This window comes from Sciurus vulgaris, assembly GCF_902686455.1.
Source record: "Sciurus vulgaris genome assembly, chromosome: 3".
Taxonomy (NCBI): Eukaryota; Metazoa; Chordata; class Mammalia; order Rodentia; family Sciuridae; genus Sciurus; species Sciurus vulgaris.
Window position 1 is genome coordinate 66,845,850 of NC_136463.1, and position 13,641 is coordinate 66,859,490.

At 49.8% G+C, this 13,641-nt stretch overlaps 3 protein-coding genes across 5 annotated transcripts; 2 read left to right on the forward strand and 1 right to left on the reverse strand.

The window, feature by feature from the left end:
• Window positions 1-1,740: 1,740 nt before the first annotated feature.
• Window positions 1,741-4,722, forward strand: VTN (vitronectin). The gene is made up of 8 exons (XM_079130475.1): window positions 1,741-1,902; window positions 1,999-2,118; window positions 2,197-2,526; window positions 2,606-2,745; window positions 3,015-3,171; window positions 3,359-3,511; window positions 3,984-4,325; window positions 4,527-4,722. The coding sequence occupies exons 1-8, from the start codon at window positions 1,839-1,841 to the stop codon at window positions 4,637-4,639; spliced, it is 1,419 nt and encodes a 472-aa protein (XP_078986601.1). The 5' UTR covers window positions 1,741-1,838; the 3' UTR covers window positions 4,640-4,722.
• On the forward strand, window positions 4,667-9,261 carry SEBOX (SEBOX homeobox). Of its 3 annotated transcripts, XM_079130523.1 has the most exons (5): window positions 4,667-4,767; window positions 5,401-5,444; window positions 6,077-6,111; window positions 6,275-6,435; window positions 6,591-9,261. In XM_079130523.1, exons 3-5 carry the CDS (start codon window positions 6,081-6,083, stop codon window positions 6,966-6,968), a joined length of 570 nt encoding a protein of 189 aa, XP_078986649.1. In that variant the 5' UTR covers window positions 4,667-4,767; window positions 5,401-5,444; window positions 6,077-6,080; the 3' UTR covers window positions 6,969-9,261. The 3 variants fall into 3 exon arrangements, with proteins under 3 accessions (XP_078986649.1, XP_078986647.1, XP_078986648.1); XM_079130521.1 differs by lacking the exon at window positions 4,667-4,767 and having other exon boundaries at window positions 4,860-5,535; window positions 6,527-9,261; XM_079130522.1 differs by lacking the exons at window positions 4,667-4,767; window positions 5,401-5,444 and adding an exon at window positions 5,494-5,535.
• Window positions 9,262-9,393: 132 nt separating this feature from the next.
• Window positions 9,394-13,568, reverse strand: VMA12 (vacuolar ATPase assembly factor VMA12). Its single transcript, XM_079130535.1, has 6 exons — window positions 13,313-13,568; window positions 11,860-11,933; window positions 11,449-11,538; window positions 10,899-10,941; window positions 10,583-10,695; window positions 9,394-10,283 (listed from the first exon to the last, which is right to left on the reverse strand). The coding sequence occupies exons 1-6, from the start codon at window positions 13,521-13,523 to the stop codon at window positions 10,188-10,190; spliced, it is 627 nt and encodes a 208-aa protein (XP_078986661.1). The 5' UTR covers window positions 13,524-13,568; the 3' UTR covers window positions 9,394-10,187.
• Between the last annotated feature and the right edge of the window lie 73 nt (window positions 13,569-13,641).

A 13,641-nucleotide genomic window follows, 5' to 3' on the forward strand; every position in this document is an offset into this window, starting at 1 on the left:
TCAGGCAGCGACCCGGCCAGGAGTGAGGGCAGCCTTGGGGGCGCAGCGGTTGGGAAAGGGGATGCAGGCCCAGATGCACGGAGTAGATGGAAGCCGGGAATAGGAAGGCAAAGGATGGATCCAGGCGCTAAAGGATAGAGGCGGCTACGACCAGAACAAAGCGCGGCTGAACTGGGAAGGTCTGCAGCAGCCACGCCCCTGAGCAGCATCTTTCCCGAGTCGACGCCCCGCCTCTGTGTCTCACGAGGCTCCTCCCTCCCCACTTGCGCAGCCCTACCCCTAGTCTTCTCCAGCCACGCCCACAAACTGGCCCCGCCCCTTCCCGTATTCGCACCTCACTGCTTTGCTTTGGATGCAGGGAAAGTGGGTGGAGAAAGAACTGACATGGTTCCTCCTGCCCGGCCCCTGCTTTGACGTAAGAGCAATGCTGCTGATTGTACCCCTTCCCCTCCTAGTGGTTAAGGCAGTTGTAGTAACAATTTTGTAAAATTCTTAAGGTTTTATGTTTGTTTCTCAAGCCTCACAAAACGCCTGTGGAGTAGGATTAGTATTCTATTTTACAGCTGACACCATTGAGGCCCAAACAGAAGAAACTGGCCAAAGTCACACTACATTGGTTACAGAACAACAACAAAAAAAAGTCAGCTGAAAACTCAGGATCACATCCTTCAGGTGGTGAGAGGGCTTCAGAAGCCTGTGGATGCCTAAAATTGGGCACAAAAAACAGGTGTTCTGTGCCAGCAGGCATTTTCTGGGTAGAGGGATCACACTTATTGTGTGTCTAAGCCGGGCGTGGTGGTGCATGCCTGTAATCCCAGCGACTTGGGAAACTGAGACAGGAGGATCACGAGTTCAAAGCCAGCCTCTGCAACAGTGAAGTGATAAGCAACTCATTGAGCTGCTATCTCTAAATGAAATACAAAATAGGACTGGGGATGTGACTTTGTTTGAGTGTCCCTAAGTTTAATCCCCAGTATCCCCCCCCCCCCAAAAAAAAAAAAAGAGTCTAAAAGTGTGCTGAATAAGCCTACTCTACAAATGGGAAGACTGAGGGTGGGAACAGGGAGTGACCTGCCCACCATTGGTGAATTAATGGAAGCCTTAGAGATCAAGTCTGGTCCAGTGGGTTCATATTCACTTTCTTCTGTGCTGTGAAGATCAGCTTGGGGAGATAACACAACCACAAGAAGCAGCCAAAATCGAAACTTTGTACTTCAAAGATAAAAAATAGAATTTCCCTGGAATGCTTACCATTTCTGCTCCCATCCTCTTTTCACTGCCCTAAATACACAGCTGGTGGATGAGCACCCAGCCAGAGATGTGCCTCCTCAAATAAATCATGCATCAATAGTCATTTATGAGAATTAATTTGAAACTACTGCAGGCTCTGAGCATTTTGTCTGTTCTAGTTCATATAACCCCTTAACACCACACAAGGCAAAGTATTATTAGTCCCATTTTACTGAAAAGAAAATGACAACTCAGATAAAGCAGTTTTCCCAGTGAGTGACAGCATGAACCTTCTCTCTGCCCTCCAGACCCACCATACTATTCCCTGTCCTGATGACCTGATGACCCTGAGCTTGGCAAGTGTTCTGTTTCCCAGTTCTCCCAGGCCCAGAGTTCTGAGAATGTGACCCTTTTCTGCTGCAGCCTGTGGAGTTGGGAAACTGGGGGCTGGGCTGGAGGCTGAGCAAACAGAGCGATAGAAAGGGCAGCTCCTCTTCTCCAGTTCCTCCCTCCCTGACTCATTCCCCCACCTCCTTTTTCAGGCAGCAGAGCAGAGATTCCAGGAGCTCAGAGCCCAGCTTGCCAGGCCTCTCAGCCAGGGGCCTCTCATGGCACCTCCAAGGCCCCTTCTCATGCTGGCTCTGCTGGCGTGGGTTGCTCTGGCTGATCAAGGTATGGACCAAGGTGTTGATGACCATCTGGGGCAATGTAAGGATGGGTGAGGGTGGCCTGGGCTTGGTTGTGTCAACTGACACCCCTTCTCCATAGAGTCATGCAAGGGCCGCTGCACTGAAGGTTTCAATGCTGACAAGAAGTGTCAGTGCGATGAGCTCTGCTCTTACTACCAGAGCTGCTGTGTTGACTACATGGCTGAGTGCAAGCGCCAAGGTACGTTCAATACTTAGGCAGGTGGGCCTGGGGTACCCTCTGCAGCTGGAGACTCACTACCAATCATTCTGCCTGCAGTGACTCGCGGGGATGTGTTCACTCTGCCGGAAGATGAATATGGGACCTATGATTTCTATGAGAGCTCCTCCCTGAGCCCTGACCTGCAGCCCAAGCCTGAAGGGACACTTGAGTCGACAGCTGTCCTGAACCCTGAGGAAGAGGCTCCTACATCTGATCCCAGCACCCTGGGGCCTGAGGTGGAGACCTCAGAACCTGAGGGGGTGAACCCAATACCTGAGACCCCTGATCAAGGGCTCTCTGATTTCTCCACAGAGGAAGAGCTGTGCAGTGGGAAGCCCTTTGATGCCTTCACTGACCTCAAGAATGGTTCCCTCTTTGCCTTCCGAGGTGAGTCCAGGGGAAGGTCTTGGGGAAGGGGGTCTGCCTCAGGAGCATGCTCTCTCTCACACAGCCTCTCCTATTCTAGGACAGTACTGCTATGAGCTAGATGAAACAGCAGTGAGGCCTGGGTACCCCAAGCTCATCCGAGATGTCTGGGGCATCGAGGGACCCATCGATGCTGCCTTCACCCGTATCAACTGTCAGGGGAAGACCTACCTCTTCAAGGTGTCAGGCCTAGGGACTGTGGGTCAGGACAGAGGGTATTTTAATGAAGGGCTGAGAGCTGATATGCCCAGAACCATGGTGGCCGGCAAGTCAGATCCAGGACCCTGTGGGACCTGGCTGGGGCTCTGTGAAAACAAGGCAGCCAGTCTGAGGTTCCAGGTCCTGGATGGCAAGCCTGGAGTTGGGAATGGCCATGTTAGGGTATGGGATCCTGCCTCTGTGCCCAACCAGCTGCATCCTTACTCCATTTCACCTTTCCTGTCTCTTAGGGTCACCAGTACTGGCGCTTTGAGGATGGTGTTCTGGATCCTGATTACCCCCGAAACATCTCTGAAGGCTTCAGTAGCATCCCAGACAACATAGATGCAGCCTTGGCTCTTCCTGCCCACAGCTACAGTGGGCGGGAAAGGGTCTACTTCTTCAAGGGTACTCAGAGGGATGGGAGAAGAACAGGCAGACAGTGGAGTTGTCTAGGGTTCCTTCCATGCTATCCTGGGGACAGGCCTCAGTGTATGCCCACACCATGTGCCAGGAGCTCCTAACTGGAACAGCCTCTGGGCCCTCCAGCCTTGCTCAAACCCACCCTCCTGATGCCAGCTCCCCTGCTCCCCAGGGAAGCAGTACTGGGAGTATGAGTTCCAGCACCAGCCCAGCCAGAAGGAGTGTGAAGGCAGCTCCATGTCGGCTGTGTTTGAGCACTTTGCCCTGCTGCAGCGGGACAGCTGGGAGGACATCTTCGAGTTGCTCTTCTGGGGCAGATCCTCTGGTATGGTTGAGGCAAGGCTTGCTCTTGTCTCCTGAGGCTTGGAACCCCTGGGGAGGGAGAGGGCTGAACTGCCTGGAGGGGGCTGATTGTGGAGCTATTGATCAAGTGCTGTTTACTCAACCAGACTTTGCTTCTGTTGATCTTTAGGGGGAGGCTTGGCTCCACCTGGACCCCACACCTTGGACTTTGCCTAGCACAGCCAAGGACACAGCCAGCAGAGGGAGGGGCCGTGGATGAGGGGTCTGTGAAGGCCTAGGTTGTGGGGTGGAGACACCAAGGATATGGGGGACACAGGAAGGAACACCGGACAGAGAGACTGAAGTCTGCACTGGGCTCTGTCACCAGCTTGCTGTGTCTTTTGGCAAGAAAGGCGCAGCATAAGAACCCTAAAGGTCCTGCGGGAGAAGGCAGGAACTGGGTCCTCTAAGCCCCCCCCCCCCCCCCCCCCCCATTAACCCATTCCTTTCCACAGGTGGCGTCAGAGAGCCCAGGTTCATCAGCCGAGACTGGCATGGTGTGCCTGGGAAGGTGGATGCAGCCGTGGCGGGCCGGATCTACATCTTAGGCTCAGCGCCCCGCTCCTCTGTGGCCAAGAAGCAAAAATCCAGACGTCGAAATCGCAAGCGCTACCGCTCGCGTGGCGGTCGTGGCCGTAGTCGCAGCCAGAACTTCCACCGATCATCCCGTTCCTCCTGGCTGCCCTTTTTCTCCAGCGAGGAGAGTGGGCCGGAGGCCTACAACTATGACTATGAGATGAACTGGCTTGTGCCTGCCACCTGCGAGCCCATCCAGAGTGTTTACTTCTTCTCAGGAGGTGGGAGCCCCTGCCACCTCTGAAGCTGGTTTTGCTTGAACCTTCCCTGCTGCCTCCCGTCTCCATGATTTCAACACAGTCTAAGGGCAGAGACCCCAGAAAACCAGGCCAGGGGGCCTTAGTTACATTGTGGATGCAGTCTTCTCTCTCAGGTCAAGGGTAGGTAGAGCCTCACCCACTCTCTTCCATCCTCTCTTTCAGACAAGTACTACCGAGTCAACCTTCGCACCCGGCGAGTGGACACAGTGAACCCTCCTTACCCACGTCCTATTGCCCAGTACTGGCTGGGCTGCCCAGCCCCTAATCTCCAGTAGAAGTCCGAGTCCACACAGCCGGGTTTCTGCAGCTTCCTCTTCCAGCCTTTCTTCCCAGCCCAATAAAGCTCACTTGGCCCTAAGTTTAAGACTACTGTCCTGACTGGGGTGGACAGATCCCTGCCTGGGTAAGGAGACAAGCAGAGCTATCAGAACAGGTCAAGGGGAAGAGAAACAGAAGGGCCTCACTGTCAGTCCCTGCTAAGCTATTGCCTTCTCTGTGAACCAGAAGTATTGGGGGCTTAGAGGGTGTCAGGGGAACTACCCTTCCTCCGAGCTAAGCAGCCTCCAGCAGCCCATCTAAGCAGGCACTAAACCCTCTGGTGTTGACAGAAGTCACTAAGCCACTGCTCCCTGGGTTTGGCTTGCTTTGTCCCTTAGACTTGACAAGAGTCTTGGTGGAGAGAGAAGGGGCAAGAGAAGAGGTGGGGTCATTGGGGTCATCGTGCTCCCATAACCCACCCTCAGGGTAGGTGAGTAGGCTTGCCTGCCTTCCTTCCTTCCTCTGAGCTACATCCCCAACCCATCTTTTTTTATTTTTTTGAGACACTGGCTCACACTAAGTTGCCCAGGCTGGCCTTGAACTTGAGATCCTCCCTGCCTCATCTTCCTGAGTACCTGGGATCACAGGCATGCACTACCACACCCTGCAGGATGGGAGTTTCTTTGAGGTTTCTGTCCTGGGGTGAGGGTAGTGAGGTCAGGAGAGATAGGGAAGGACTGGAACTGGAAGGAAATTCACATGTACCCCTTTCTTTTAGCAAACAAGCCAAGAAGCTTTCCAAGGAAGAGAGCACTGTTAAAAGTAAACATCAGTCTTAAATCCTCAATTCCACCTGTGGGGCCTGTGGCTCCAGGTTCCTGGGCCCCAGAAAGCCTGTCTGGGCTCTCAGGGGGTCAGTCAGATGCAGGAAAAACTCTAGAGCAGCCCTAGTGTGGACATCTGTTCCTGCTCATTTTCTGTCCCTATCATCTTCATCTTGTTCAGCTTCACTTCCCAGTCAGTTGTGGGATAGGCTTACTACCCACTCTTCCCTGAAGGCAGCCAGAACCAGGGCACTAAGGGCTCCAGAAGGGGCAGTTGAAGTCCTGGGAGCATTGGAAAGAAGAATTTCAGTAGCTTTCTGGAAGGAGCCTGGGAAGATTTCATAAAGAACAGGATTGCAGGCGTGGACTGCCACAGTTGTTTGTAGAGGGAGGTTAGGACCTGTTTCCTTTGTGAAGCCGGGGAAGGAGGGTGGCCAACAACTGGCTCCACCCATACCCCTATCAGCCCAATCCTAACCCTGGCTTCCCCTTCCTACTTTGGACTGAACTCTAAGCCTCTCTCCTACTGGGGGTGGTGCCAGGCACTCAGAATAGCATAAAACCCCAAACAGATGGGTCTGGTGTGGGCACAGGCCTGGCATGGTCCTCCAGCACCTCGTTCCTTGCCAGCTCCATGGCCAGCCCTGTGGAAGCATCTCCAGCAGGTAAGGTGACAGGGATAGGGTGGGGAGGGTAACAGGTAGGGCAGGGTATGATGGGGAAGGTTGAAGAGGGTGGGTAGAATGGGCTGCAGAGTCTGTCAAAGGCTTTGAGGCTGGTGGAGGCTCTGGCAGGGAGTCCTAGTTTGACCCCCATCCCATCCCACAGGCCAAGCCAGTGGATTGGGACCCCACCGGAGAAAGAGAACCACATTCAGTGTTGGGCAGCTGCTGGAGTTGGAGCGGGTGTTTGCAGCACGACCCTACCCTGACATTGGTACCCGTGAACAGCTTGCCCGGGTCACCCACCTTCCCGAGGCCAAGATACAGGTGAGCTGTGACCTCCCCCAGGAGAGGGTGCTTTCACATAGCCAACTTCTGGCTTTGACCCCCAGTTTCTCCCTGGGTATTCTACCTTCAGGTTCTGTCCTGTCCCAAAGAAGGGGTGCTGGAGCCAGAATAGTCCCCTTCATCTTCCTTACCAGGTGTGGTTCCAGAACCGCCGGGCCAAGAAAATCAAGAACAGGAATCCAGGAGACCTAAGCCCCAGGCCTGAGCCTCCTCAGAGTTGTTCTCTTCCAGACAACCCCCAGCAGCCCTGGGCACCCCCAACACTGGTCCAGCCTCCACCCTCCACCAGCACAGCTCAGTGTACCTCAGTGTGTCCACAGGCCCCGTGTGCAGCTCCCAGCTTGGGTCTGGGCCAGGGCTGGGCAGGAACTAAAGCTGTAGCCCCACTGGGACTGGCTGGGGCCTCAGGGGTCCACCCTTCTTTGGAGCGAGCTACTCCTCAGACCTCACTGGGCAGCCTATCTGACCTTATTTATGCCTCAGCTATTGTTACCAATGTGGACCAATCCTGATGCAGGTCCAGAATGTCCAAGACCTCTCCTCTGACTCTTGCAGTTCATCCAGCCCTCCTAGGACTGAACACATCAGACTGGATCCCCTGCCCTCTTCTTTTACATAAGGGAGATCTCTAACGGGAAGAGTCAAGTTCAGGGATTCCTCCCTTCCACTGGCTTCCAGGGCAGCTCAGATGCAGGTCCTCTGCAGTGACTGAGCATGGCACTTGTTACCCAGCACCCTGGACCCTCCTGGGGCATACCCATAGTCTCGACAAACGGTACCATCAAGATGAGTTAAGGGGTCATGTTTCCCACTTTTCCTGCCAGGACCTGTCCCCAATTCTTACCACAGTTGGTGGCGTCCTCCCTCTGACGGGGCGGCCATCTGTTTGATGAGGGCCCTTCAGGCCATTACCTGTCTGCCTGCTATGTGTGCTAGGGAAGAGTGCTGCTCCTATTCTTGATTGCTGGGAACCCACCCTCTTATGGTTCAAGGTCCCCTCTTCTCATCTCCCACCACCTGGACAAATTAATCAGAACTATGGATCTGAAGAGGGAGTGATATTAAAGTAATAAAGTAGAAATGGAAGCCTGGGCTTAAGTTGATTTAATTTTCAGAAAGATCAGATTGTCCGCCCTCTGACATGGGGCTGTGGAGACAACCTGACAGATTTGGGGTGGAGGGGGGTACAGCTGCATTGGGTTTTGGTATCATTGTCATCTGTAATACCAACTAATCTCTAAATAAAACCCAACTCTGTACCTTAATCTGGATTGTTGTGTTGCAAATGAATGGGGTTGAGGGCTGTTTGCTTGGAAATCTATCTTTATCACCTAATCCCTAAATAGGGCCAGGTTCCACGCAGATTCTGGGTGGGAGGTATTACAAAGGCTTCTGCCAGGATTAGTTAGGGGGATGGTTAATTGAAGGGCTTAAGGCTGACTGAGGTCCTGGGTGATGGAAGCCTCTGCTAGCATTCCTGTCTCAGTCCCACTGATTTCAGGACATTATTGTTGCTTCCTCTTCTGGAGTTGCTTGGCTTTGTGGAAAAAAGCAGAGTTGGCAATAAGTCTGTGCTGGAATGAAATCCTGGATCTGCAATTTAACTGGCAACTCTCTGAAACTATGTGCCTGAAAAGCAGAGTGATAAACTTGCTTCATCTCCCTTTTGGGAATAAGAAATAATGCAGTCAAAGGGCTTCACGCAGTGTGTGACACAAATAAAAACTCCAAAAATGCTAGCTCCCACTGCTTCTCCATACTAGAGCTCATGAGGAACTGGGAAGGCCTCAAACTTCTTGTTTCTCTGACTTCCTGCCAGGCACTTCTTAAACCCAGAGTGCAATAGAAGAAAGCATGACTGCCCCCCAATTCCTAATTCTAACTCTGCTCCTGCAGATTTCTTTTTCTTTCTTTCTTTTTTTTTTTTGGTGGTGCTGGAGATCAAACCCAGGGCCTCACACACAGTCGGCAAGTACTCTACTACTGAGCAACACCACCATCCTGCCCTTGCAGATGGAACCCTCTTTGCACAATGGCCATTGCCTTCTCTTCATTTACTAGGCAGGAGCTAGGTCTTTTATCTCTAACCTCAGATGCTAGCAATATGTTCAGCACATAAAGCAGCAGCTCTCTGTAAGATCTCAATGCCATGGAAACCTGTTGTGAGGTGGTGGTTCAGATCCAGTGTTGATTCCATCCTAATAAATAGTGGAAGGAGTAGAATGACTTCAATTTTGCCACATGCCTGTAATCCCAGCTACTCGGGGGGGCGGGGGGGGGGGGCTGAGGCAGGAAGATCACAAGTCCGAGGCCAGCCTGGGCAACTTAGTGAGACTTTATCTCAAAATAAAAAATAAAAAGGGCTGGATAAGCTGGATATGTAATTCAGTGATAGAATGCCCCTGGGTTCAATCCCAATTTGGGAGCAGGGGGAGAGGGAATGACCCTGATTTTACTGTGAGATGTTCTAGGGTCAGAATCTGTCTGAGAAGATTCTGACAAAGTTAAATCTCTTTTAACATTTGGAATCCATTCAAGCTAAATTCAGGGGATGTGAAAGCTTAACGCTATGTGGGCAGCCTGGAACACAGAATACACACACAAGGAAGTACAGTTATGAATCCCTGTAGGGCTTTAGTGCAGTTTTCTGACCAAACTTCAACAGTTCAGGTTACTAGGAACACTGTAAAATGTCACCTACGTTTTCTCACAGGTGACATTTCTCTCAACCAACAGAAACTGGCAAATCTTTAGAGGAATTGTCTACTGAGTCACTGTGTATATAATCTCTAAGAACAGAAAAGTTCTGGGGAAAAACAAAGACAACAGGAGCATGTACAATATTAACAAACAGTAAGAAAAACAATTCTCAGAATTATGGAAATCTTTGTGCTTTGTGTTATCTGACATGGGATTTGAAATAAGAACACACTGGGCACAATAAATATTTATTGGATAAATAACTTAAGGTTGATACCCTTTCAAGTCCCATATATAGATTCTATCATCACAACACCTAAGTTCTCAGAAGTTTCACATTAGACAGAGACATCAGGAAAACATCAAGAATCTTTGGCTCCATTTAACAGAGGAAAGACCACAGCTGGCCATTTGGTCTCAGTGTGTTCTGCCTTCCAGAAAAGGGGCCAAATACCACTTCCTTTTCCAAAAAGATAGCTGCCTGGCATCCAGTTCAACCATCCCATACCAACCTATCTTTCTCTTATTTGATAATCTGTCCTCTGACTGGTTCCTTTTCCAGCATAAATTGAGAGAGGGAGCCTTTCTGCTTTCTCAAGAGGCTTCTGCTCTCAATTATAGGCCTGCACCAAAGATGTATGGATGAAGAATAGTGAATGATTTGTGCACCTAGACAAGTTCAAGGCAGTATGGTTTACTTTTGGGAAGGCCTGGATTCCATGTACTCCTGATGGAAAAGCCCCAGTCCCAGCAGTGCCCAGAATGAGCTGGAGAAGGCAAATGAGCACTGGGTTCAGGAGAAAGGTACTGAGAGATCAGTTCTTTTAAAGAAGTTGTGTTGTCTGAATCTCCTCCAATGCTCCCTTTGGAAATTTACAGAAGACAGTGCTTCCTGCAAGAAAAGGAGGTGGCCTAGCCTGGTCCTCTAACTGGAGCTGAGTACAAAGAGCTTCATAGATTGAGTTGGTTATCAGCAATTGGGAGCCTGGGGCCTCCCAAATCTTCTCCAGACTTTGATGATGAAGCACCAGTTACAGTTCTCCCAATTCACCTTCCATCGCCCGCACCATGACATACAGCTCGGCTAGACCCACCACTGAGGCAACGATCAAAGCAGCCAGCACACGCTAGGAAAGGGAAAAATTAGGCTTAAGGAATGTAAATTAAGACCCAGCTCTGCAGCCCTCAGCACCTCTAATGGGGATGGAAAACCTTCAACTCAGTCCCTAAGTTGGGGAGTGGGGAGAATGTGGCTTCTCTTGGGATAAATACCTGTCCCCCGCCCCCCCTACCAAAAAAATGCTCTCTTTGATTACTGCATAAATATGCTCGATTTCTAACCTGTGCAAGGCACTTCCACACACATCCCCCTTTCCCCACTAACACCCCCACTTGGGTCACTTCGCACGGTTTAGCTCATACTCACCGAGGCCATTTCTGTGAAGATATACTGGCTTCCAAGGTAAGTGCAGACAAAGGCAGCTGCCACCGTGACAATGAAGTTGAAGATGGTAATGACCAGAGCCTTCACTGACCTCACTTTGAGGAGGAGCCCAGAGAAGAAATTTTAGGTCAGCATTCTCCAGGAGGCCCTGTTCCCTCAGAGCTGCCTCCCCCATCAACTGGGTTCCTTTCAAAGAACAAGTCTATATAGCTCAGCCTTAAATCCAGAATGCTAGGGAAGAAAGGCCACCATCCATCCCAAGAAGAGGCTTTGAAAGCCTAATCTCCTTGTACCTCACCTTGTTTTCCCAGGTCACTGAGAGTCCCACCATGCCGTGAATCCTGGGAAAAAGAAAAAGTAGATGATTTTAGAATGGAAGCAGCTCAGAGATAACCCAGAGAGCACTCATTTGTCAGTCTGGCCTCAGCTCTCTATATTCTTCAACACACTAAGAACACATGCATTTTGCCATGTATTCTTTTCTTTAGGACCAGTCTGACTTTTTGCTGGACCACAAAGCAAGCACTTCAGAGAAGAGGACATAGGCTCCCAGTACTCATCTATTCCTCTCCTGTTTTAGGGAAAGAACATGCCAGAGGTTAGTACGGAATCCTGTCATAAAAAAGGCTGCAAGACTCATCTCCATCCCTACAATGTTTAAGAATGTCACCGTCTAAGGCCTGAGTCTCAGTGAGCTGGGAATTACACAGTTTTAGGTAACACAGAACTTGTATGGTTCTGGAATAGGAGACAAGCCAAGTTTCCATGTTGTTTCTTTCCTTTGCATCTGTTTTTCTTTCTGTTTTTAAGGGCTACTCAGTTCATGCGTTGAGGAGCAGACCTGTTACCTGACAGGTGACATTACGAGTGATCCGCTTATACTCCTCATTGGCCAGTTGTATCTTAATCTTCTCAAGCCGGGCAACTAGCTCTGGGTTCTAAAGCAGAAAAAAAGCATGTGAAAAGAGTGATATTCTTTCATATAAGTCGTGCTAGAAAGCATGTCATAATCACTGGTTCCAAAGGGGCACTGAATTATTAAAGGTGCCAGAAGACCTGCGTACCAGTTTACTGCTTTGGAAACTGGTGTTTTTTGGATCTCAGTTTTCCAAAGGTATCAAATAGAGAAGGCAATACCTGGTTTACTCATCTCAGACCTCAAAGACTTAAAAGACAAATTTTAAAGCCCCAAAATTGATTAAAAAATTTGATGCCCAACTCAGCCAATACCCACTCTCAAAAATATATCCTTCACATACCCGAGGAGGCTTCACAACTTTTGGGAGATAGATTTCACTGCCTTCCAGGAGCTCATGAAGGTATAGTGTGGAATCTGAGAAGAAAATGTTTCCAAAAATGTGGTGAGCCATAGAGCTGAGGTTGAAAAACTATGATCAGAGAAGGGTCCAGCTCTTTTTTCTGCCAAAATAAAAACATGGCTATACCTATGTCAACCGTTGCCAGTATCATTTTCAATTAGGAAAAAATCTAGGACAATTCCACTTAAGTATTTCCTAGTGCTGCACAGCTTACTATAACTGTCAGCTCTCAATTACTCTGCCAACATAAAAACCAACACCTAACATTTGCCTTTGGGTTAGGTCATTTCTTTTCTGTGTTTTTTTTTTTTTTTTTTTTTTTTTTGGTGGAGCCGGGGATTAAACCCAGGACTTTGTGCATGTACGGCAAGCACTCTACCAACTGAGCTATACCCCCAGCCCCGGGTTAGGTCATTTCTGTGGTCACAACAGATCTGCCCTAAATAGGTTTAAGTCATAGTGAAGCTAAATACTTAGAGATCACTGTATCTGATAATTCCTAAGATTCTTTTTGTTCTAATAGTTGAGCAGCATACATTTTGCACTTCTGGCTAGGCTCTGTTAATTCTGGAAAAAGAACCACTTTGTCCTACTCCCTTTCTTTATAGATAAGGGAACTGAGGCTCAGGAAGGAGGAATAACTTCTATGAGGGAAATTAGTTGCAGAACTAGGATTAAAACTCATATGCTACCAGGGCACAGTGCCACACGCCTGTAATCCCAGTGGTTCAGGAGGTTGAGACAGGAGGATGGCCGAGCTCAAAGCCAGTCTCATCAAGAGTGAGGCGCTAAGCAACTCAGTGAGACCCTGTCTCTAAATAAAATACAAAACAATGCTGGGGGTATGGCTTGAGTGCCCCTGAGTTCAATCCCTCCAGTTCCCCACCCTCAAAAAAAACAAACAAACAAAAACTCGCATGCTATTCCTGGTCTAGACCTTTCAACATTGCTTTTGTCATTCTATCTCCAAAAGAAAGAAACAAAGAAAGACAATGTCAGATGTCACTATTCTTGCTTTTGAGATGGACCAAAGAGCATAGCTCACTATACTATGTGATTCCTAATGTGGCAAAAAAAAAAAAAAAAAAAAAAAAGAAGGAACGGAATTTGGGAGATAGTGTTGGGTTAGATCCTCGACTTCCTCAGGGTCAGGTGGGCTTAGGTATGCCTGCCAAGAGGAGAGTCAAGAGAACAGAATGTGAACAAGTAAATTGTGTCCAAGAATTATTCCCATAGAAGAGGAGAAGGGTGCGTGGGTGGCCCTTGGGTTTATGAGGAGACTCTTGGTTGGTTACGTAAGTACTTTACAGGCGAGAGACAATGAGGGGAAAAATTTTTTTGGAGGAAGTAGATCTGGAAACAAGGAGGAGTTCTGGGCAGAAGACCGACTCACCCCTTTCTCGTAGGTGCTGGTGCAGATCCCGGATTAGACGGAAGGAAACCAAGCGTTGGGGGCCACTAGGGCTATCACCGTCCGTGAGCTTCTTCCCCAGGGCGGCCTCAAGCTCGGCTCGCAGCGTCCGAGGCAACTGCTCTGATTCCAGTTCCCCGCCGGGGCCCAAAGCGCGTACCAATCGCTCACCAGCAAGAAAGGAAGACGCCATGTCTAGCTGCCTTTGTGGTCAGGTGACCCCAAACTCGGACTTCCGCCCGCTGTGCGCCGGAAGTAACTCGGAGCTCGCGGGACGCAACTAGGCAAGTCAGAGGGCTAAGGGGGCGGGA